This window comes from Pimephales promelas, chromosome 24, assembly GCF_988280905.1.
Source record: "Pimephales promelas chromosome 24, fPimPro1.hap1.1, whole genome shotgun sequence".
Taxonomy (NCBI): domain Eukaryota; kingdom Metazoa; phylum Chordata; class Actinopteri; order Cypriniformes; family Leuciscidae; genus Pimephales; species Pimephales promelas.
In genome coordinates, this window is record NC_142792.1 from 21,248,726 (window position 1) to 21,275,484 (window position 26,759).

Here is a 26,759-nt window from a genome sequence, read left to right on the forward strand (position 1 = left end):
CAACTTCAACAAATTGAATGGATTCGAGGAGTTTTGTGGTTTAATTTTTTATAAGTAACAAACCCTTCCCTCTCAGATCAATAATGACCCCCTTATAGGAATGAATGAAATGCGAGGAATACTTCAGTACACAAAAACCCACAAATGCAAAAAATTAAAACTAAAACTTTACCAAAAGGTAAACAGGGAGGGATTTGAATAATTTTCGACCTATTACCAAAGCATTGGAGAAAACTGTTCTCATCCAACTCCAGTCTTCTCATTGCTCAAATCAATTTTTTGAAACTTTCCAAACTTTGAAACTTGTGCCTCAGCACTGCACCGAGTCGGTTTTATTACAGTTTTTAACGATATGCTATGCTGTTAGCGACTGACTCCGTTATCCTAATACTGTTAGACCTAACCACGGCTTTTCATACAGTTAATCGTACAATTCTCTTATCCCGACTAGAATGTTTTGTGGGCATCCAGGGAACTGACCTCAATATTAAATCTGGGTAATTCTTCTCCGTCGCCTGCTCAACTCTTGTGGAGTGCCACAGGGTTCAGTTCTCGCACCCATTCAGTTTCCCCTGTATTTACTTCCTCTGGCCTCCATTTTCAGAAAGCGTGGTGTATCATTTCACTGCTGTGCAGGTGGTACCCAAATTTACTTTCCTCTGAAACGCAACAAACATCTCTGAAATCTCTTTTTGCGGGCCTAGATGAAGTGAAAATGTGATTTTCTCAAAATGTGTTATTTCTGAATGAATCTAAAACCGAGGTTATAGTCTTCGGCCCGATGAGAACTTTAAGAGCAGTAACATTGACCTGGATCACTTTGCTCCTTTTACTTTATCCCGCATTAAGAACTGAAGTGTTTTTTCTTTAGCTTTTAATTCGTTGTGAGCTTCGATCATGAGTTTGCCCTGGTCTCTTTATCTTGTGTTTTGTTCAGCACTTTGGTCAGCCATGTTGGCCATGTTAAATGTGCTATATAAATAAAAACAAACTTGAATGCATACAGAATAGCAACTGACTTTAGGACCCAGCGAAACAGCTCATTTGCTCCATATAGAGCTATAAGGCCATCTAGTGGCTAGAGTCATGATAGATCATGTTATATTAAAGAAATTCCACAAGAGGTCGACAAAGACACCCAATGTAAAATATGTTGAGCTGGATTAAAAGATTTATGCATGAAATTGTGAGATATTTTTAATTTACGTTGAAAGAATGTGAGGAATGTGCTTGAATTACTATTCATTTATTATTTATTGATCAAATCTAATAACTTAATAAAATAAAATAAAAATCTCCCATAAAATTGCTTAAAAATTTGAAGAAAAAAAAAATCAAAATGAAATAAAATAAGCTTTCTAGACCCATGAGATAAAGATGTTACCAAAAGTGAGGGATCACACTATATCTATAAATGTTTTTTTTTTAAACATTTTGTTTTATGTTGTGTTGTGGAGAGTCACATGATGTATAGCCTATATTAATATGACATAAATATTTTGTTGTTATTGGCTAAACTTCAAATTGATAATGAACATTTTCACGAAAGGCGATTTAAACACAGTTTCTTTCGTGTTTTTATTTAGATATGTATTTTTGAATGTGCTAACATCTAACATCGTATTAATAGTATGCTGGATGTATTATAATATTAATATTATAACGTGATAATTATTACTATTACTAAAAATAATATTAGTATTAATGATAATTATGATAAAGAGGAATCAATGAAATATTCCTTTGTCTGACATACTGAAAGCTTTTATTGATGTTGAATAATTTGTTAACATTTTACCACAAGGTTTAATTTGTTAACATTAGTTATTGTATAACTAACATGAACTAACCATGAGCAATACATTTCTTACTGTATCTGTTAATAAAAAATCCCGCTGTTCATTGTTTGTCCATGTTACCTCACAGTGCATTAACTGAGGTTAACAAATACAACTTTTGATTTTTATAATGTATTAGTAAATGTTAAAATGAACATTAACAAAGATGCTGTAGAAGTTTAGTTCGTTATTAGTTTATGATAACTAGTGTACTACAGATTATATAAAATTAGCTTATTTTGAATGAGAAACCAGGCTGTTCAATTAAATTCAGTCTATTTTTCTTTATCGTTCTCTCCAAAGTGCGTTAGAATTGGTCATAATATTCCTTTAAATGCAGACTTCCATATATTGTTGCAAAATTTTGGTTGTTTAAAAATAATTACCATGTTGATATTTAACAAACCCTAAAAAGGCAAAACGACAGCAGTCTCTGCGAAATATTGGACTGTTTTTTTATACATGTTGATACCACCTTAATTCAGAGAATGACATTTTATAATTTTCTTCGTGGTTAGGAGATTCATAAAGATAATGCAATGAATGTATCATCATCGTGTACATAACAGTAAAATGAGCAGGAAAAGACAACATGATGTGATTTTATTCAGAAGCAGTTTGATCAGTGTTATCCTGGACATGTGTCTGTTTATATTGATATTAAACACACATCAATCAGCTAGTGTGCGCACCGCACACATCTCGCGCACAACCTCAGAAAATACTGGAAAATAATGACACGGCTCCAAAGCAAACATATCAGTGAGCATCATAGCAACATTATGAAACATGGACGTAAGGCTTCCACATCAGAACATTTCAGTGACGTGGACGTTTCCAAACCAACACTAAATCAACCGGATGGTTGGAACCGAGTATCCTTCAGATTTTACGCACATACGCTGTCCATTAATAACTTCATCTGCTGGTTTTACTTCTTATGCAAATACAGGAGTCTGGGGCTAGTTGTCACCAGTGTTGGGGGTAACACATTACAAGTAACAAGGTATGTAATCAGATTACTTTTTTCCAAGTAGCTAGTAAAACGTTTCAATTTACAACAAAGTTACTTTCACTTTTTTAAAGTAACGCAAGTTACTTTGTTTTCCCATGTATTGATTGACACCTCTTCTGTCCCATTGGGTGAACATTAGTACAATCTGTTTCTCCAAAAGAATAAAAACGGTGAAATGCAAACTCAGAATATACTGCTTTAACTAAAAGTTTTCACAAATATACTATATGTATTTAATCTCACTTTATTGACCAAAGTGTTTGCTGCTGAGCTTTGACGATCCGATTCAACCAATCTAACAAAAATGGCTTGTTTAATTTTTGAAGTTTTTATTGCTTTGTTTTTCCGTGATTCAGAATGCCAGCACAGCTGAAAGGTTTGTTTGAGCTGCGCCCTCTGCTGTACAGGAGTGAATTTGCATTTCCATCAGCCAAGGCCGATTTATACTTCCGCGTCGAGGGTACGGCATGCGTAGCCTACGCCGTCGTAAGCATTTATAATTCTGCGTTCAGGTCTTGGTTGCTCCACAGTACTGCTCCGAAACGCTAGTTGGCGGCGGAGGGTTTTAATGTTCCACTGTGTTTCGATTCCTCGCGGCTAGGTTACTACAAGCAATGGCGACTGAAAGAGAGCAGATCATGTTGCAGTTGGAGCTTATTGAGGTGGAAAAACAGTTCACTTTAGTGAAAATACTAAAACTAAAAGGCAGAAACGAGAGAATACGTCGGAGGAGATGGTACGTGCAGAAATGCGCGAGATGGTACATGTGGAAATGTGATGTTACCAAGCCGACCAATCACAGATCCTGCGGTCCACGTCGTTGCGACGTGTAGTTACATTTTTGAAGGCCAATTTATACTTCTGCGTAGGGTGCGCGCAGTAGGTACGGCGTAGCATACGCAGAGACGCGTCCCATGCCGCGTACCCTTCGCCGTAGCCTGACACGCCCCTCCTCAAAAATGTAAGTACACGTCGCGACGACGCGGACCGCAAGATCGGTGATTGGTCGGCTTGGTAGCATCGCATTTCCTCCTACACATTTCCGCACGTGCCTTTTCACACGTCCCAGATAGCAAACTGACATTGAATCAACGTGGAAACGACGTCTCTCATGACATTGAAACGTTGATTTTGCTCATCGAATTAACGTTGAACCAACGTCAGACGCGGCATTCTTCAAAGCTAAATGAAAATCGAAAATTGGTTTGCTTTCATAACGTTGAAACAACGCGTTGATTTCAAGTTGATTTTCCGTTAGTTTTGAAAGAATGACGCGTCTGACGTTGGTTCAACGTTAATTCGATGAGCAAAACAATGTCAGATCAACGTTGTTTCGATGTCATATTTCCACGTTGATTCAATGTCAGTTTGCTATCTGGGGTACCATCTCCTCCGACGTCTTCTCTCGTTTCTGCCTTTCAGTTTTAGTAATTTCACTAAAGTGAACTGTTTTTCCACCTCAATAAGCTCCAACTCCAACATGATCCGCTCTCTTTCAGGCATGTAGTAACCTACCCGCAACTCGAGGAATCTAAACAGTGGAACATTAAAACCCTCCGCCGCCAACTAGCGTTTCGGAGCAGTACTGCAGAGCAACCAAGACCTGAACGCAGAAGAATAAATGCTCACAAAGGCGTCACCTACGTGCGTAGCCAATGCCAGTGCACTACGGTGTACCCTCGACGCAGAAGTATAAATTGGCCTTGAGGAGGTGCATGTCAGGCTACGGCGAAGGGTACGTGGTATGGGACGCGTCTCTGCGTATGCTATGCCATACCTACTGCGCGCACCTTACGCAGAAGTATAAATTGGCCTTAAGGGACGTTACATTTGCCAAAAACTATTTTTTTGTTGTTGTTATTATTATAAATCAAAGAAGCAAGCCCAGCCCAGGAGAGAAAAAGTAACGCAACACATTACTTCTAATAAAAATAACTAAGTAACGCAATTAGTAGTAACTTTCCACAACACTGGTTGTCACATATTGAAAGTGTGGTTAATAAAAAACAACACATGGTTTAAAATGCTTTGAAGTCCAATGTAAATTAATGCCCGACTAAAATGTACTGTTCCATTTTTGTAATACACATTGAACACGCAAACTCAATAAAAGCACCATGACTCACATCTTACATTTTCACCGCTAAAAAAAAACAAAAAACAACAGTTTGTTTTAGTTTGAATTATCTCGAAAAGGCATAAAACGGCTTTTAATATTTGCATTGCATGCCATCTTAGTCCATCAAATTTTTGCGCGTTAAAAAATAAATACGACCTCACATTGTGTCGATCACGTTTCAATAAAAAAAATTTAAAGTGACAACTAGCCCAGGTTTCATCTAGTGGACCTTTCAATATAAGCAGCACACATTCATCATCACATTCATGTTGTTTTCACAGATTATTTGTATCTGCGTGTATTATATGTAAACACAAACTCTCTTTCCAAAACTTGTCACAATGCAATTGATAATGCAAGTGCGAGTGCGTTCTCAGCCATGCCACAAGGGGCTCTATAGGACATCAGCATGATTTTTCCTTCAAAAACCAATAAAGAAAGATGAAATAAAGCAGCAGTCCTCCTGTGAATGAACTCAACTTTTAGAAAAGATCTCGCAGGCTTACTGTAATTAAAAGCACTTCATTGATACACACTTCTGCTGCCGAAAAGTCATACAAACATATTGAAAATATCCGATTCACCAAAAAAATTCACAATCATGTAGGTGGTAAACTGATGATATCTCAGTATATAACTTCACACAGGACACGTTTTAGAGACGTATGGCAGATGAAACGAACACACGTTGAGCTTGTGTGCAGTCAGGGTGGTAAAAAAGGCAAAACACCAGCTGATGTATTCTCTAAACACGAGCCTGAGTCAGACATGTTGTTCGCCGGTGGGGAATTATAACTCATGACACGTCCATCAACTCCACTATCTTCTACAAATAATGAAGAAAGTGATTAAGTTGGTTATTTAAGCCTGCAATCGAGTGCATAAGTCTGTTAGTGTGCTGCGATGCCATCTCGATGAAGTGTTCGCTTTGGCCTCTCGTGACGGATTATTGCCAGTCCGATGAGTGAAGATCCCTGTTTATTACACACATCTGCAGTGAGAATCAACACAATTCCCACTACTGTCGACACAGAGACTGAAACCTTGAATCCAGAGAGAGAGAGAGATTGTTGATATAATGAGAGCTAGTTAAATTGACAGACATATTTTGAGAACGAGATATAGACAAGAGTTTCAGACAGGCAAATGATATATAGAGAGACAAAGAGATTCAGACAAACTGTTAGATGGATATAGAAACAGATTGTCAGACAGCATAGTACGACAGATATAGATTGTTAGATAAACAGTTTTTAGACAGAGATAGACAAATTATTATTCAGAAAGAATGATTGTAGAGATGAAGAGAGGCATAAGGTCTACAGATAGGTAAACAAACCAATAGATTGATATTCAGATGTGAGAAAAGGTAGAAGATTCAAGGCTTTAATCTGAAGTGCATCAGTGTTGTTGTCACAACAGACATCATTTATTCTAGAAGTTTCCGTTAGCTGAATCTGCTCGCCTTCTCACAAAAAGGGACTTGGAATCAACAGTTTAATTCTCGGCACCGGTGTCAAACACCACTGATAAACGTCTCGTCGGATCCCTGAACGAATGGATGATCACAAGCCGTGCCTCCTAATAACCCTGCGTTCCCAGTTCCACTGAAGGTGCCGTCAGGATCAGCGCGTGGAGGTTCTCGTTTCGGTTTCTGGGACCATGTGCTCGGCTAGCTGTTGTTATCCACTGTCATGTATTTGAGCGCGGCGAAACCGTAGCGCCGGGACATGTTCTGCTGAAACTCTTCCTTCAGCGTCTTCAGACAAGCGCGGTACTGTTTGTTTGAGCGAAACTTGGTGATGTCAAAACTGGGCGCGTGAGGCATGTGGATCATGTAGGCGTTGGGCAGAACCACAAACTCGTACTCCTGCAAATACACAACAAACATCACATGCTGAAAGATCTATTTTTTTCCCAGGAAATAAGATTACGGTAATAAATATAGCTGCAATTATCCGGGTTCAAGTGGTTTAAGGCCTTTAAGGCTTTATGTTTTTAAGGGGGTCCTTGAGATGTTTTGACATGCAGTGACATTCAGTTGCTTAAAAACATATTAATGGCACAGGGGAAATTACACTCTATTTAGCACAAACAGGGCTATCATAATATGTGAGCAACATGTATGTACATGTTTGTATTTTTGAGAGAATATTGGTTATTGAAAAAACTAAAAATGAAAGGCCACAAAACAAACTAAACATGCGTCCACAAGACTTTTGACTAGTGCTGTCAAACGATTAAAATATTTAATCACGATTAATCGCATTAATGTCATAGTTAACTCGCTATTAATCGCACATTTTTTTCTATTCTAAATGTCTTTTGATTTCTTTTTGTTACATTATTTTTTTTTATTTTAATGCTCTTATCAACATGGAAAAGTGGATCGGCTTGTTTAGTGCAAATGTTTTTTTTTATTATTATTATTGAAAATAACATTGGAATAGTGGTTAATTTCACACTAACATATATAAATAATCTCTCACACAATGTAACACTGTCTATCAATAAAAGGGTGAAAGAAATACTGACGAGGTCCTGATATTGACGAGGGGGCGGAGAATTCGCATCATCTGTGTGTGTGTGTGTGTGTTTGATTGGCCATCATCAAGTGGTGTTTCTGACTGGACGTGCTGCGATGATGATCGCTCAGTTCACAACGACAAAATACACAGATCACTTGGTCTTGTCAATGGGACAATATGGCAACTTTTTAAAAGTAAACTTTCCATTCAGAATGTTAGGGCATCCATTTCGGCGTCTCGCGCTCGTCACCCACTCAAAACGTAACGTTACTATTTGGCCGGCTCGCAAGCCAGGACGAGTGTGTGCGGCACAAACCGCGAGGATGTTTTGTTGCTTCTTCGACCAAAGCGCAAGCGGATCAAGACCATAAACAAAACAACAGGCACGCCGCAAACACACGTTTGACACACGGCTGACATAATATGTGAGCAACATGTATGTACATGTTTGTATTTTTGTTTATGTGTGGTTATTGAAAAAACTTAAAATGAAAGTCTCTGAAATAATGCCACAAAACACATACGAAATATGCGTCCACAAGACTTTTGACTAATGGATGTTGTTGCCTAGAGTTTTTTCTTCAAAATGATCTGAAAATCCTCCTCCTAATCTTTCACATAAAACTGTGAATTGGGTTATATTGTGAAAAACATTTTGTTTACCAAGGCAATATGCAATGTGTTTTTCCTCAAAAACTTAATTTCTTTTTGAAAGAAAGAAAGACATGAAGCTCTTGGATGACGTGGGGGTGAGTAAATTATCAGGGAATTTTTATTCTGAAGTGAACTATGATGATTTAAAACAAATGACTAATCTGAAGTCAGAAACTATTATGAAAATCCAAAGAAGCTTTTTAATGAAATTTAAATAGTATAAATGCATACAAGTGTTACCTGAGCGTCCAACTCCATGATGTGAGCTACTTTATTCCACCCAAACCCCACAAAGCGCCGGTCGTACTCGGGGCTTTCTCGTCTGACCATCACATACGGCTCAAAGTCGGCCTCCCACTGAACTCGGTACGGCGTTGTAGCGGTTCTCCATTTGGCAAAGTCTGTGGGAGCATGACCTTTTGTCCAGACGTGGTATCTGTGGACAAGTAAACGATTCTTCATTTTTATTAAGTCATCGCAAAACGGTCATGAAATTGCAAAAACATAAATAATAACAATAATAAACGTAACTAAATATATAATATTCAGATACGTTTGTGATAGGTTGGTTAAATAGATTAACTGAAATGAACTGATTCAAAAGACTCAGTCGCAAATCTAAGAAAACATCCGCCATGAATTTAGAAAATTTATGAGAATTTTTCTTTTTTTTTTAAGTATTGTTTTTACCTGAACGTGAACAGAGTGCCCATGTCGAGCTGTGACAAGAGCTCTGCTTTAGATTTAGGAAAGGACAGCCGATAGCGCAGTGTTTCAAACGCCGGAACCACAAGAGCCTTTTTAGTGTTCGCCATATCAAGCTGAACAACTGATTTCCTAAAACAGAAACAAGATGGATTACTTGTGCAAATCACATCCACAATCTGAGAACATTTTGCTGACACCAATAATGGAAACCATGCTTTGATGTACATGGGTTGGCACTCGTATTTCTTATTTTCAGAGCAAAAGGAGTTTTGCTTTCAGCTATTGGTATTCGTCTTGTATCTTACTAGTCTTTTTTTTTAAACAAACAAGCACACCAGAGATTATCTTTATTATGTTGCGCTACAACTTTTCTTCCCTTTTATTTTTTTTATTACATCATATCTTAACAAAGTGACATTTAGAAATGTTTATGAGCACATGGTTTAATCTAAAGCAAAATTATCTTACAGTATTTCATTTATCATCAGATTTTTTTATAAAGAAGTGCAAGAATGTTGACACTAGCCATGTTTCCATCCACTTGTCAATCGAATTATCTGAAATTCGGTTAAAAAAACTCATGCGGATAAAGCTGGTGAAAGTGTGTTTCCATCCAACGGCTTTAAAGCGAATAAAAACCTGTACGTAATGATGTCACATGCTGTTTTGCGATCGAATTGATTTGAGACATTTTAAGGTGTTTCCATTTATTTTCGCACTGAATCGAACAACATTCAAGCAAACTTTTGCGAACAAAGTTTTGTTGGACAAAACGGATCGTGCCATCTACCAAAAATGATCAATATTTCACAAGTTGAAGGCTAATAATGCTTATGTGGCAGCTGATTGCGACATATGAATGGGGTAATGTATGCGAGGCGGTTGTTGTATTCGCTATAACAACCGCCTCGCTATATTATCCTGCTTATTACATATAAATCAACCAAATAAATAAATAAATCAATAATTTGACACAAAATATTGACTTAAAAACGAGTTTATTGATTTAAAAACGAGTATTGCCAGACAGCAAACTGACATTGAATCAACGTGGAAACGACGTCTCTCATGACATTGAAACAACGTTGATTTGCTCATCGAATTAACGTTGAACCAACGTCAAACGCGGCATTCTTCAAAGCTAAATGAAAATCGAAAATTGGTTTGCTTTCATAACGTTGAAACAACGCGTTGATTTCAAGTTGATTTTCCGTTAGTTTTGAAAGAATGACGCGTCTGACGTTGGTTCAACGTTAATTCGATGAGCAAAACAATGTCAAATTAACGTTGTTTCGATGTCATATTTCCACGTTGATTCAATGTCAGTTTGCTATCTGGGTTGCTTCTGCTAAAGAAAATAGTCTGTTCCGTCTCTGAACTGCGTCCATGGCAACGGTGTGTTATACTAGAAGCGCCGCAGTCTGTTAACCAGAAATAACAGACCACATTCTACATTACAATTCAACCAAGCCACGTAAAAACAAGCAAAACTAACCTAAGAAAACAACGACGCTATAAACATTGCTATGATGATGACGATGCCCGTTTATGCCCGACGACAGCGGAGGTGACTGTGGTGTGGGAACGACAGCGCTCCATCAGTTCTGGGAGATCATGGTTCACGGAAACCCTTTGGTTGAAGCATCTTTTTGCTTTGTCCACTTACATCTGTCTTTGTTGACATCCGCCATGTGTGCGCAAACAGACTGGCCGGAAATGAACTCGTCTTCTGGCGTGTTGCAACCATAAAAGGGCATAAAACTTAATCGCAATTCATTATTTATTCGGCAAATAACGTTTCCATCAGCTTTTATCGCATTAGCCGTATATCGATCAAGAGAAAATCCGATGAGACCGAACGCATTTCATTTGAGTCGATTTTCACGAAATTTCATTGAATTTTACTGTTTCCATAAGGCTTTTTTCATTCGATATCACTTAATTCGGATAAAAACGTGTCGATGGAAACATGGAAACATTTTTTTTTCTATTATTGACAGTAGGCTAGCCTAATAAATGAAACACAAAGCCATTTTAACAATGATAACGAAAACCCGTGCAGCAGGACTATCAATTTATTTGTGATGTATTCAGTTTAATTTTCTATTAATTACAGATAGGACTATATAATTTATTTATTCAAATTAAGCTGCACGTTTCCATTGATTGTGAAGTTAGACATAGAAAATGGCAGATCAAGTGCGATCGTCATTTTTTACTTGTTATGAATAGTATCCTCTTTTCCATTAACTGCGCGAAGTGAAATGGGACTGAAATGCAGTCAAAACCTGTCTGGAACTACTTTAGCTGTGCGTTTCCCTGAAAATAACTGCACACCTTAGAACGTTCGTCAACCAATCAGATTCAAGGTTTCAACAGGCCCCGTAGTATAAAAAAAACGTAATCGGCCCCAATACGGATCCTTGAGACATCCCTACTTTTCAGTTGTGTAAACTTCTATAGCGATGAACAGGGACGACACCGAATATAATTGTTGTATTTGCATTTAATCTAAAAGCAAAAGAAGACAAATCTGCATTTTTTTTTTGAGAAATGTATTACAGATATGCCATCACTCCCTCCGCTGTTGCATTAGAAACACCCTCACAGAAGCGTTAAATCGTTTTTGGCATTTACTGACAGGGTAATATAACACAAAGTATAGCATTATAAATGTATTACATAAAAAAAAGGGAAATATTAAAAATAGATTTGCGATGTTGATAACTGTGGAAATTATAAGTATATGAATTCTAAATATACCAGACCAACATTGTTTTTACCATTCCATATTTAGGTTTTGTCTTACCTGAGGTACTCATAGAGTCCATACATGGGCAAGAAGTCGATATCCGACAGGAACATGTAGGGTGTGTTGACCTGCCCCAAAGCAACATTACGCAGCAGGTTAACAGGGTAGAACTGGCCTTCTTTATAGACTATGTGGTATCCCACGTTGCTCCTGCTCATCAGAACCTCCGAGCCCTGAGCGTATCGCAGAAACTGCTGGGCTTCGGCATCGGAGAGGTAGAGGGCCAGACTGATGGGCCCTTCCCAGTGTTTACAGATGGCCTCTAGCATCTGCAGCCTGGAACAAAGAAACACTCCAGTAACTGACCAAAAACATAACATACAATCTGATACAGTGGGTCCCGAGACCATTCATTATATTTAGTCATTTAAATAGAACTTTTCCCCAGCGTGAAACATCATGTGCTTCAATGGAAGCAAGGAAAAGGTTGCCAGCCCTTCTGACCAATTCATTTCCATGTTTTTCTTTCCAGACGTTTGTAATTACAAGATTTAATTAAAGCTGCAAGCAGCGATGGGCGGGCCCTCGCACCTGTAGCGCGTCGGGTTGTGAGGCGGCCGCGTTGCATATTCTGGAGCTCAGCCGGTGCGGCTGTGGATTTACTACGCTTCATTAAAGGTCACTTCCTGTTGCCAGCAGGTGGCGCTATGACTGTTGGTAAATATCGACATGTAGATTTGTTCAGGGCGGGACTCTTGTCAAATGTGTAAAATTTCGTGCAGATCTGGGCATTTACAGCAAAGTTAATACAACTTCCTGTTTCATGGCGAATCATCGACGCCACGGACAAGCCCATCAACGAAAATGCGCAGATAGCACAACTTTACATCATCAATGCCTTTAGAAGGGACAGCAGAAATGTGAAGTCGATCTGACTAAATCCCTAGGAGGAGTTCGTTAAAGTACGGAGTGTGTAAATCATCCAAAAATGGCGGTGAAATTAGAAATGGCCGACTTCCTGTCGAGTTTAGGGCATTGCTCCAAGAGGCTTTTCAGTGTGTCTGGACATGGTAGATGTACCACAGAAATTTTGTGCATGTCGGTCAAACATGCGGCGGGGGCTGCTTCATTAAAGGTCACTTCCTGTTGCCAGCAGGTGGCGCTATGACTGTGGGTGAAAGTCGGCATGTAGATTTGGTCAGGGCGGGACTTCTCAAATGTGTAAAATTTTGTGCAGATCTGGGCATTTACAGCCAAGTTACTACAACTTCCTGTTTCATGGCGAATCATCGACGCCACGGACACGCTCATCGACGAAAACACGCATATAGCACAACTTTACATTGTCAATCCCTTTAGAAGGCACAGCAAAAATTTGAAGTCGATACGACTAAATCCCTAGGAGGAGTTTGTTAAAGTACGGAGTGTGTAAATCGTCCCAATTTGGTCGCCGAATTCAAAATGGCCTACTTCCTGTCGAGTTTAGGGTATGGGTTCTTGAGGCTTTTTTGTGCATCTTGAAATTATACACGTCCCCACCAAATTTCGTGCATGTAGATTGAACGTGGACGAGGGGCTAATTTTTTCCAATTTTCTAGGTGGCGCTAGCGAGCCATTTTGCCCCGCCCATCCGCGAAACCCACAAAATACGAAATTTTTCACCGGTCCTGACATGCGTGCCAAATTTGGTGAGTTTTTGAGCATGTTTAGGCCCCGAAAATGGCTCTTACTTTGCAGAAAAAATAAAAAATAAAAAAATAAATAAATAACCCTAACAGTTTCAAGAGGGTCCTCGCACTGTTAGTGCTCGGGCCCTAAAAATAATAATAATCCTAACAGTTTCAATAGGGTCCTCGCACTGTTAGTGCTCGGGCCCTAATAAAATAATTTAAATGGGGCACCGATTGAACGGCCACCGATCTCGATTCATAGTTTTCAGTGACTGGCATGGAGGGCGAAACATTCACAGAACTGCAGCACAGACCTCATTCATGTTTATTTCGCGCTGTGACTGGAATTATTAAGCCGGAAGAGAGATCAGCGCTGCTGCTTCTCTTGAGCTGCGCCAGAGCGATCTCACGCCACAGCGCCAAAACGTTATTTATGTTTTTGAATCTCTAAAGAAAATGGACGTAATTTGAAATTGAGACTTTGTTTCATATCAATAGTAACAAAGCAGGACAAAGATTAGTGCGATTTTTTGGATGCGCGCAGCCGCGATACAATGTCCCATTCATTCAAATGAAACAGGATGACTAATCGATTCTTGAGATTTAAGAATCGCTATATCGGTTCGTAAAAATGAGAATCGATTAATATCGAGAAATTGATATTTATTACCCAGCCCCAGTTCTACGGAGGCGTATTGCATTCACTTGAAGAAAAAAAATCAACTCGGTTTTTCTGAATTAATGAGTTAATTTTTCATGAGAAAAAATTTTTTTCTCTGTTTTTCTGAATTAATGAGTTAATTTTTCATGAGAAAAAAAAGTTTTTGCTCTGTTTTTCTGAATTAACGAGTTAATTTTTCATGGAATTTTTTTTTTTTGCTCTGTTTTTCTGAATTAATGAGTTAATTTTTCGTGAGAAAAAAAGTTTTTGCTCTGTTTTTTCAGAGAAAAAAAAATTAACTCGTTAATTCAGAAAAACAGAGCAAAATATTTTTTTTCTCATGAAAAATTAACTCATTAATTCAGAAAAACAGAGCAAAAAAAAAAAATTCCATGAAAAATTAACTCGTTAATTCAGAAAAACAGAGCAAAAACTTTTTTTTCTCATGAAAAATTAACTCATTAATTCAGAAAAACAGAGCAAAAAAAAAAAATCCATGAAAAATTAACTCGTTAATTCAGAAAAACAGAGCAAAAACTTTTTTTGTCTCATGAAAAATTAACTCATTAATTCAGAAAAACAGAGCAATTTTTTTCTCATGAAAAATTAACTCGTTCATTTTTTTTTCTTCAAGTGAATGCAATACGCCTCCATACAGTTCAGTACAGCGTTCATCTTAAAATATTACTAACAATATAAAAGTTATTCTTACATTTACTTCATTTACAAAAATCAGCAAATCAAGATTAAATTAATAAATTTGTTAGTAGCGTTTTGAGCGTATTACAAACGAGTGTGATCTCATGATGTTTACACAGTATATCACAATGATCTTTGTTGGTAAAACAACAACAACAACAAAAAAAAACCTGAATCAAATCTGTTTTTAATTGTATTATTTCACAAAATATAAATTCTCTGAAAGTGTGATACATTTTAATGCAGCATATTAACTTGAAAACGGTTCTCACGAGGCACTTTAAAAATAAATATCGGTGATATCAAATACCCTGATCTACTACTAACTATTTTTACAGAGCACTCACATTTGTATTCATTTCTAGTCAAACTGAGCATAAAAAAAAATTATTGAATATACTCTGATATTTAAATTGCTTTCTGATTAGTAAAGAAAAGATTTAAGAAAAAATGCATGACTGCACTTCCAGTCGAACTAAATGTGGCATCTTCTCTGACAACCTTATTGGTCGAGTGCTATACTTGGCCGTCAAAGAGGTCATGCCCTCCAAGATGACAACGGATTACATCCGTCACTGTTGACAACCCTCCGCCACTGGCACTGACTGATGAGTTGCCTGAAGTAGCCCGAACATGCCCGACTAAACCGAGCCATCCCTCATTACACTGATCACAAAAGCTGCGAAGCTTTGACTCAAAACATTCCAATGGGGTTCAGTGTGCCAGTTAATGTCATCAGGATGATGAATGATGACAAGGCAAATCATTTTAATTGAGTTCAGGCCAAAGCGTGAATGCCATTGCATATGATCATGAGTAGAGTATAGAGTGCGGTTCAATTAGCAGGAAACTCATTTCAGTGTTCATTTACAACATTAAAGGGGTGGCATACTGCCCTTTTCACAAGATGTAAAATAAGTCTGATGGCTCCAGAGTGTGGATGTGAAGTTTTAACTCACAATACCCCACAGGGAGAGTAAATCGTGGGCTAATTTTAATTTTCGGGTGAACTATCCCTTTAAAGTCATACATCATTCTTTTGAAAATACCTGACAGTTTAATAAACTCAGATATATTATAGCTATTTTGTGTTTGTCGTCATGTTTCATCAGTCAAAACATCACTATTTGCAAGTTATTATATCCATATAAGGCATTTCCTGAAATGTGTAAGTTTAATACTTCTATGCATCAGTACTGGGCCTTCAGTATGAATGAAACCGATGACATGAGAGTATTTAGCACTCCATTTCGCCATCATCTCCCCATTTTGGGTAAAAATAGAAAAATACTAAAGTACTTTGTAACGCATTTACTTGAGTAGTTTTTAAGCGACCTACTTATTTACTCTTACTTGAGTCATATTATATTTCAGTACTTCTACTTGTACTCAAGTAAATTTTTACTTAAGTAGCAATACTTTTACTTAAGTACAATTTGTCAGTACTCTTTCCACCACTGGGATATACTTGTTTTTGGTTTTCATGAGTTCCAATTATATAAATCTATCAATTTCTAAAAGAATTTTGCAATTAAATAGAAAATAAAATCATAATTTTAAAGAAATTTGAATATTGTCCATTGTGGTTTCTCTAAGTTTGTATGATTGAAGCCATTTCAAGTAATAAAAACGTATTTGAAACATATTTCATGGCTAGAACATAAAGCATATCATAGAGGGTTAAATCCCAGATAGCAAACTGACATTGAATCAACGTGGAAATATGACATCGAAACAACGTTGTTCTGACATTGTTTTGCTCATCGAATTAACGTTGAACCAACGTCAGACGCGTCATTCGTTCAAAACTAACGGAAAATCAACTTGAAATCAACGCGTTGTTTCAACGTTATGAAAGCAAACCAATTTTCGATTTTCATTTAGCTTTGAAGAATGCCGCGTCTGACGTTGGTTCAACGTTAATTCGATGAGCAAAATCAACGTTGTTTCAATGTCATGAGAGACGTCGTTTCCACGCTGATTCAATGTCGGTTTGCTGTCTGGGATGGCATCATCCACTGATCAAGTTTGGATCGATTTGATTGAATGTGCCCTATATTGGCATGATGTATGTCCTATGTTCTCTTACCTGTCCATAGAAAGCTGGGCCACCAGCGTCACGTCCGTGTTATCTGAGGTTGGTTCATACTCATAGTGCAGGAAATAGACGTGTGTGCGGTGCACAGTAAAGCGCTCCCGACGAAACTCGTAGCATGGGTCATCTTCATCCAGCTCGGATAGGGTCTTTTGGAGCTGCGGGAATATTAGGGAAACACGTGTTATTCTTTCCTGAACAAAGTCATCATTGCAGACCTTTACAACTTTAAAAGTCGCAGTTGAAGTTGCCAACATGAAGCCCAGCGATAAAACTCACATTCTCCGAGTTGTGGTCTGTTTCACTGGGACAGCCAAAAAGCTCACGCCTCAGCAGATTCCCATCATACTCCAGGAACGTCAGATAGAGATTCCTGAAGAACTCCACGTGTTTGTTTTTAACACGCAGTTTCTTCGGAGAGTTCCAGTGAATCACCTGTGGGAAATTATATGAATCAACCCTTGATTTGGTCTCTTGTCGTTTCTTTCAATATTATGCCCATACACTACCAAAATCGCCAAAAGTTTTGTGACGTCTGCCTTTACATGCACACGAACTTTAATCCGTAGGGTTTAATATGGAGTTGGTCCACCCTTTGCAGCTCTAACAGCTTCAGCTCTTCTGGGAAGGCTTTCCACAAGTCTTTATGGGCTTTATTTTGTGCATGAAATTGTCCAAAATGTCTTGTAGGGCGATATATATCGTTACCGCGATAGAAAACGTCAGTCGTAACAGATTTTTTTTATTCCGTGTATACCGCGAAATGCAAATAAGGGGGCGTGGTTAACTTCCGTGCAGCGCGCGTGAGACTGGTGATGAGATTTGTCAAAGAAACATGGAGAAAACAGATCAAGAGGATCCGCAAAGGAATTACGTTTTCTAAAGGATTGTTGTTAACGTGATAGGCTATATCAATATCATTACGAGAAATACCCTTAAATAATGTATACCCAGACAGCAAACTGACATTGAATCAACGTGGAAGCGACGTCTCTCATGACATTGAAACAACGTTGATTTTGCTCATCGAATTAACGTTGAACCAACGTCAGACGCGGCATTCTTCAAAGCTAAATGAAAATCGAAAATTGGTTTGCTTTCATAACATTGAAACAACGCGTTGATTTCAAGTTGATTTTCTGCTAGTTTTGAAAGAATGACGCGTCTGACGTTGGTTCAACGTTAATTCGATGAGCAAAACAATGTCAGATCAACGTTGTTCAAATTGATTCAATGTCAGTTTGCTATCTAGTTATCCGCATCTTTCCTTCTCTTATGTATAGTTACTTTTTAAACATGAAAATCGCATTCAGCATGAATGAACATCCTGCTTGTTAAAACGAATGTATAATCCTGTTTCTGAGGCAAAATTACTAAATATGCAGCGCGAGTTATATATTTTTTAACTCCAAACAATTGCCTACTGAACCAGTTGATAAAATCTTCCTTTGATTCGATCCGTGATTACAACTTCACTCTCAAATTAATCGATCACATTTTGTTGATGTAAAAGACGGGCGCGTGCACATTAGGGCTGGGTAATAAATATCGATTTCTCGATATTAATCGATTCTCATTTGTACAAACCGATATCGATTCTTAAATCTCAAGAATCGATTAGTCATCCTGTTTCATTTCAATGAATGAGACATTGTATCGCGGCTGCGCGCATCCAACAAATCGCACTAATCTTTGTCCTGCTTTGTTACTATTGATATGAAACAAAGTCTCAATTTTCAAATTACGTCCATTTTCTTTAGGAATTCAAAAACATAAATAGCGTTTTGGCGCTGTGGCGTGAGATCACTCTGGCGCAGCTCCAGAGAAGCAGCAGCGCTGATCTCTCTTCCGGCTTAATAATAGCAGTCACAGCGCGAAATAAACATGAATGAGCATCTGAAAGTGTGTTAAAGATAGAGTACAACTTATCGAAATCCCTATCATTTCACATTGATTCGCTCAATCTGCGTTTCAACCGTGGAAAGACGTCAGTTAAACAGCTTGTAATCAATGTCATGTATCGTCATATTTACCTCAGAAAACCGTTAGTCCACACTCGTTAGTGTTCTTCAATATTTAATGCATATTTGAATAAATCTGGCACGTTTTTATGACAGCCACCATTTAAATGTTTATATTTCATATAATCTTCTTATTATAAAAATAAATAAAAGTGTAATTTAAGTGTTTGTATAGCTACAAAACAGTTCATTATTACCTTCATATTAGGTTAATGAAGCCTAGTAGGCTACAACTAGACTTTATATATAGACCATAGTTTACAGCATTAGTTAAGAGATTTGATTCCCTTGAGAAAAATTGCCATTTATTGTAACTGATATCCAAAATAATCGATATCGAATCAAATCGTAATCGAATCGAATTGCAAGCTTGTGAATCGAAATCGAATCGAATTGTGAAATTTGTCTCAATACCCAGCCCTAGTGCACATGCACTGAGAGGGAGCGCGCGGTGTTCGACGCACTCTTATAAGGTGTGTATAATTTAAACTACTTAGTCAACACTAACAGTAGCTGCGGTGTGGTTTTCATATTGCTGCTCTCCTTCTTGTCACTTCTGAACTGACGGGTTGCCAGATATAACAAAAAAGAGCAAAACAAGCCCGTTAAAACAGTGTGTGCAGTCTCCGGTTGTGCAGGAATACCCTTCTCAGTTAAAAATGCAGTATAATAAGCACATGTGGTAAAAAAAAAAAAATATTATAATTATATTATAAACTGATTGATGAAGTAAAGCAATGCATGAGATTGAAAAATTATTTCAAGTTGAAATGCACCTATGAGTTCTATTTAATATCAATCTGTTGTGGGAAGTTCATCTAAAAGTTGATGAGTGTTTTTTGTTTACAATATTTTGATATAAAAATAGTTTACCAAATAAATAATTTACCAAGTAAAATAAAAGGTGACATACTTTTCATTTCTGAAGTATTTGTTTATTTATTATACAAAGCCCTTTTTGTCTTTTTTTTGGGTTTTTTTTGAGGATAACTATATAAATAACTATATCGTGAAATATATCGTTACCGTGAAATAAAATTAGTCATATTGTGAAACACAATTTTGGTCATATCGCCCAGTATGCTGAAGGTACTTTTACAGGAACTAATGGTCCAAGACCTACCCCTGAAAAACACACTCCACACACCATGGGCCGTGGCCTACCACTTCGAGGCTGAGTTGCTGTTGTTCCCAATTGTATATTTAGTAGTGCGGAAATTTCACGAATGGACTCATTGCACAGGTGGGAACCTATCACAGAAGCGTCTGCATGCCCGGGTGCTTGATTTTATACAACTGTGGCCATGGAAGTGATTGGAACACCTGGATTCAATGATTTTGTCCTAATACGTAGATGAGGTGTTTGTCCCGGCAGCTATCGACCTTATTTTTAACGTAAGAGAGGCACAGCCTCTGTCATCCACTTCCCTATTTTTAGTAGGGATGTCCCGATACCACTTTTTCACTTCCGATACCGATGCCGCACCTTTGGCTTTTGCCGATACCGATATTAGTCCGATATTTTTTTTTTCGTGGTCCGACGTGCCGTATACGGCCCACAGGGTGGTTTATAGGTTTAACTTTGTGAAAGACAAAACAAAACAAACACAAAAGTAAACATAATACATATCTTTGGAAAGCTAAGAAACTCGTGATTCGAACGACGTAAACCATTTTAAGATACAATCAACACAGCGGGCACAATCTGTCTCTTTGTCAGACCACCAACAGCCAAAACAAACCAACACAAACTGGAAGAAACTCACCAATTAGCCATCTGTTAGTCCACATTCCAACAAAAATGGTTTGGTTTCACTGTAAAGCGTCCATACAATCCAATTTGAAGAAGTTTTTAGTCCAAAACAATTGTATGAATAAACATCCATGGAATGTAAATAGTAGCATTTCGCGTTAGCCGACAGCGCTATCACAACTTCGACGCACTAATGCTACGTTCACACCGGACGCGAATAGGGCGTCAGGCGCGAATGATTTCAATGTTAAGTCAATGCAAAGACGCTTTACGCGCGTGAAAAATTCCTGCGGCGCGAATGAGGCGTGGAGCGCGGCGCGGAAGACGCGAATACGCCTCATTCGCGCGTCAAGTTGGTATAGCGTTGTGCATTCACGCGTTTGACGCGAATTTGCGTCTGCCGCCCGAGTTGAAAAATCTGAACTTTGGCGTGAATTCGCGCCGCGTTAACCAATCAGGAGCCTAGCTGCTTGCTCACGTGGTGAAGTGTCTGGATGCTTCAATAAATTATTTTGTTAATATGACTAAATGCATGGTGGGATTATGCACAACAAAGCAAATGTTTCATCACTTAAAACATTATTTATATATGGAGACATGTTCATTTTGTATTGAATGTTATTCATTCCATATCTAGAAATAGTATTATGTTGTAAAGACAATCAACATATGTGCATAAATTCGTGTCTGGACGTGAGAGAGAGAAAAAAAAAAAGAAAAAAAAAATCACAGGACAGGTTAATAACTTTTGAAGGCTGGCTCTATTTATTATCAAAACAAAAATAAATGACAGCTAGATTAGATGGATGAGGGCGAGGGTGATCCTCGCTCAGATGCGGGACAACAGGTCATCAAACTGGGCGCGTGACAGGCGGAAGTACCGCTGACAGCGGCCGTCATCCAGCGCAGCTCCTGGAGCGAGCAAATGGTGAAACTCGCCAAACGGTTCGACTCTGAAGGGTCCGGTGGACACAAATATACGGCGACGATGATCCCCACACCGCTGTTCTGCTCTCCAGAGTAAATACAGAGCAGTAACTCTCTTGATGAATGCTCGGTCGACATAAAAACAATGACCGCCAACGGATTTTGATTCTGACGCGCGTCACGCGCGTAAATTTCGCTTCAAACTTTACGCGCGCCAGTTTCGCTCTTGACACGCGAATTAACACTAGTGGTCAAGCGTCAAACTAGACGCGTCAGGCGCGAATTTGACGCGCGATTCGCGTCCGGTGTGAACGTAGCACTATTGATCCGTCTAACTTCAGTTGAAACGTAAACATTGGAGAAAAAAGAATGTCAAAATGGCCGCTGACCCATGAACTATTGATTGACAGGTAATTTTAGCCAATCGGCGAGTGTTAGGGGTGTCTTCTAAACTCCAACAGCCAACGAGCGTGCCTGGTGAAGATCGGTACCTACCTCTCTTTGAGTGACAGTTTATCTATCCAGTTGCAATAGAGAATGAAATGACGCTATTTTCTGATAGCCAATGAATTTCTGAAAAGACTGAAATGCAGCTTTTGTTGGTGGAATCATCCGATTACATTAGAATCCGTGCGCAAAGCGAGAGGGATTCTCTGCGCGCGTGTGCGTAAACACAACAATCATCACGTGACAGGCTGCGCCGCTAAACTGGATATCGCTCATATTTTTTTTTTCTCCCCTCCGATCTCCGATCTAGCGTTCTGGGCCGGTATCGGCGCGATACCGATGCCGTGGATCGGATCGGGACATCCCTAATTTTTAGCTGTACAAAACAGCTCACTTTGTATCTTAATATTGAAAACTTGCATGTCTTACCATATAATTTGTTGTGTTTATGAACACACTGGTATAGTTTCACCATTTACTTCACTTGCTATTCTTGTACATATTTACCTATAGACCATTTCACAAGATGTAAACAACACTGGTCCAGAAACACTTCCTGTTTCAGTTTGTAACTGTTTTCTTTATTTCACATGTAAAAAGATGTTGGTTTAACTTTTTGATTCAGTTTGAAATGTTCTGTTGGTTGTATTTTATCCCAGCTTTTATATCCTGTTAAAAAACTGAAACAGGAAGTGCTTCTGGACCAGTGTTGTTTACATCTTGTGAAATGGTCTATAGCGGTTAATGAAGCGGAAGTCTCACAAATTCACAGAATATAGTGTTGAAAAGAAATTTTGTGCAGAAATTGTGTGTCAGCTCCACAGTGACGTCACCTTGAGGTCGGACACGTCTTTGTAGCACTTCTCGGAGCGGGTGTGGTCCGACAGCTGAACGTTCCAGAAGCAGGGCAGCTGGTGCACCAGGAACGGGTTCTGCTTGATCACAGCGTTGAAGATGTCCTGCAGGCACAATATTGTTCATAATCATAAAATTGATATGTTAATTCTCTAAAGCAGCTCCACTCAAAAATTCATTCAGTGAGTACACAGAAACAAACGCATCTGGTTGGTTATTGCATTTAAATACTCAACAAAAGCGTGTGATTTGTTATACTCAACGCTGCAAAAAAAAACAATGTATAAAACTAAATCTTTGATGTAACATGAGCAGATATATTTGCATTTCCGCAGTCAACACATCGCTTTCATCGTGACGGTCATTGATTTGTGTCTTTTGACGGTCGATCAGTGATTAGGTGTCTATGTATCTTCAATTTGAGGGGAACTGCTGTGCCATTTCTTGCCTCTAGTGCAATCCAACTGGCGTAAATCCGAGGACTTTAATCCCCGTCTACTACTTATTTATCGATAAACAAACCAATTGAGGGTCTCCGATGTGCTTTTTATGTGAAGTGCTGCATGTTGCATCATACAAACGTGCCTAGTTGAAAATCGGTCACTCATATTGTACTAAGTAGACCGCAGGGCGGCTCAGTGGGGATTGAAACGGAGCCGATGTGTTCACCTGATCAGCAAGTGATGTAGACAGCATGCTCATGAGCTCTCTTTCTGCCGTCAGCCGCCACATCTGTTCCCACTTCAGCTTCCTCAAACGGTCCAACAACAGCAGAATCACACCTTCAACACACACACAGCACTTAGAATATCGTAGATGTTGTGTAATATAAGCGTGATAATCAGAAATCTGGCAGACGAACCGGTGTTAAAGCCTCTGCCCAATGCTGGCCACGGCCGATGGTTCTTCCACAGGTTCCCCAGGTACCAATCGCTCTGATTCTCCACTAAACCAAGAACCTGCTGACCTGAAAAACAGCCACAGTGACTTAGCATCTTAATGACTTACTAAATATCACCAAGAAAAGTAGGAGAAGCCACTGTATAAGGTCATTTTCAAATTTCATAAAATACTTGCGCTGGTTAGTCCAGTTATGTCGTCCAATTTTTTTGATGCGCATAGAGGAAGTTATTTGGAAAATTTGTTTACATTGTAGTTTATGCACATTTTTCTAATCGGATAAAACATTTATTGATTCAAACGAGGGCACAATTTTGTTTTTTTTTATGTGCATTTTTTTGTGTATGTGCAATCTTGGCGTTTCCATCCAATGTGATATCCCAAAATTTGGATAAAATTAGGTGGATGGAAACATAGCTTGTTCAAATGTTGGGAAGTTGCACCACATGACATTTTACAAACTGACCTAACCTTACATTTTTATTAACAGGTTCTTTTTGTTTTGTTTTTATTAGGGATGGGCAATGATTAATCGCATCCAAAATAAAAGTTTGTGTTTACATGATATAAGTGTGTGTGGTGTGTATAATTATTTTGTATATGTAAATACTAACACATGCATATACATATTTAACCCTTGTGCTGCATTAGATTTTTAACACCGTTGAGTGCATTAAGGACCAAAAATGGCCACATATTAAACATTGCCTAAAATATTATTTATTATTATTATTTTCCACTTTTACCAAGTTAAATCTTTTAACCAACATCAGTCCTCATCATAACTACCAAAAATGTATTCAATTTCAGGATTTTAACCCTTTAATTACCAGTTTTGTTTGCGAAACCATCGATTTGTATAAGAGGAAAAAACACAAAAATTCAATTATTTTCAATAAACTAAATGCAAAGAGAAAACTTTAGATTTGGATTATCACAGTCCCACTTTGCAAAAAACCCCACTTAGCGCGTTAGAGACCAAAAATGGCCACCTATTAAACATTGCCTATTGCCTAAAATAAGGTGCATTTCCACCCATAGGGAATAAATATGTAGTGACGTCATCTGGTGGAATACACTATATAATGCAAATATAATGCTTTTGCTTCAAAATGAAAGGATGTTTGTGCAAAAATCATGTTTCATGTATTACTGACAGCCTCAGATTTAAACAACATTTTAATGGGTTTCAATGGGCCATTTTTGGGTGTTACTATTTGATCTACACAGTGTGTGTTATACATATTTTGAAAAATGGGATCACATTTTTTACATGTATCCAAAAAGTCACAATTTTGCCAAATTTCATACCATTTGCATTAAAACAGCCAAAATGGTCAAAGAAATTAAACTGCAAAAGACCAAAAATGTCCCCAATGCAGCATAAGGGTTAAGAAAAAGGTGTTCTTAATATATCTTTAATAATATAGTATAATATAGTAGTATAGAATAATATTAATTATGTATAAATATATATAAAGTATATACACATGCAAATATTTCTTAAATATAGACATGCATGTGTTAGTATTTATATATACAAAATAATTATACACACATATATCATGTAAACACAAACTTTTATTTTGGATGCGATTAATCGCTACCCATCCCTAGTTTTTATTGAGATTAAGTAGAGACTTTTCTGCATGCTGGATGCACTTTTGGACTTTTTCCAAATATTAATAATAATAATAAAAAAAAAACTTTTTTTCAGGTTTTTCTCTTCACTGTGATATCAGAACAGCTGTATCACCCTGACATTTCTGACTTTATGCCCCAATAAAATATTCACATGAATTTCAATACAGATATGAAAAAAAAAAATCCCCCCAAAAGTGTGTGGTGTGAATTAGCATACAGGACAAAATAAATAAATGAACATTATTTTACATTTGTGTGTGGAGTAACAGACGGGTACTGAAGATCCCAACAAACGTTCTTTTCCTTTCATCTGTTCTTCAAGACACAATAATCAAACATACTCAACAAGAGTGTGTTGTTTCTAAGCAACAGGGTTTCATGTCGAAAGCCAATCGGGTTGCTCACCCACTACATACGAGTAACTGTAGATAACACTTCAGGCGTGAGATCAAATAATGCAGTTAAAGGCGCACAAAGGATTTGATACAAGCTCCAAACCAGTGATTCAAAACAAAAGATTTGTAAATGTTTCATTTTTCAAAGCTTAATTGTTTCGAAAGTGCCAATCAATAACGTGCAGTCGGCTGAAAGCTCACCATCATCCACAAAACATGCATTATTTCATTCAAATTAATTTTTAAAGTGCAATCGACACAAAAACAGCTATCCTTTCAATGAAATATTATTGAAAAGTACCTTTAAACTTGTGGAAGACGACCCACAGCTCAGCGATGTCTGTGGCAAAGGTGATGTCGGTATCCAGGACGATGACCTTCTCTAGGTCGGAGGGCAGCGTCTTGGTCAGCACCAGTTTCATCAGGCCATAGATGCCAGAATAATGCTTGTTAGGGATCCAAGACACCTCAGACTGAAAAACACACAATAAATCAAATGAATTTAAAAATTGCAAGACTGCAAAAATGAAAAAGGCAGGAAGTATGCGAGTAATTTCAAATTATTTAAAATAGAAAATGGACATGGGGAAAGAAGGCTGCTTTCATTTTAAAATACTTTGAGCGCTTTGTGAACAGCACTCGTGCATGCGGCTGTGAGCGACTCGTTGGTTAAATGTACTAAACGTACGCGAAATTAATGGAAACACGGTCAGTTATATCTTGAACCACATTTACAATTTCAAAAGCGATATGTGCATTAGTGTGAATGCAGCTTATCGTATCGTAGTAGGGGAAATCACTCCAGCTCTTGAATGATAAACATTCAGACAGCCTACTTAGCCTAAATACCGAGACCACTCTTTGTTTATTGCTTGTAACGCTTTTTTTGTTCCTCTTTATTTATTAGCTTACATTTTGAAGCTATATTAGTTTATATAGCCTATTTAAAATTCTTAATATGTAATTGGTTTAATTAAATGTTTATATATATATATATATACATACATACATACATATATGAAGAGTTCAGATGCAAAAGCCTCTAAGTGCCATTTGAAATTTTCTTCTAGAATGATCA

At 37.9% G+C, this 26,759-nt stretch overlaps 1 protein-coding gene across 1 annotated transcript in view; it reads right to left on the reverse strand.

The window, feature by feature from the left end:
- Positions 1-2,424: 2,424 nt before the first annotated feature.
- The window catches only part of large1 (LARGE xylosyl- and glucuronyltransferase 1), a 49,526-nt gene continuing 25,191 nt past the window's right edge, over positions 2,425-26,759 (reverse strand). The window contains exons 6-15 of the mRNA XM_039655456.2: positions 25,983-26,154; positions 23,605-23,709; positions 23,412-23,524; positions 22,721-22,846; positions 17,019-17,174; positions 16,734-16,897; positions 11,672-11,950; positions 8,845-8,991; positions 8,395-8,590; positions 2,425-6,842 (exon numbers count right to left, since the gene is read on the reverse strand). Of these exons, the coding sequence (XP_039511390.1) occupies positions 6,645-6,842; positions 8,395-8,590; positions 8,845-8,991; positions 11,672-11,950; positions 16,734-16,897; positions 17,019-17,174; positions 22,721-22,846; positions 23,412-23,524; positions 23,605-23,709; positions 25,983-26,154 (1,656 nt within the window). The 3' untranslated portion in view covers positions 2,425-6,644. The remainder of the gene's footprint in view (positions 6,843-8,394; positions 8,591-8,844; positions 8,992-11,671; positions 11,951-16,733; positions 16,898-17,018; positions 17,175-22,720; positions 22,847-23,411; positions 23,525-23,604; positions 23,710-25,982; positions 26,155-26,759) is intronic.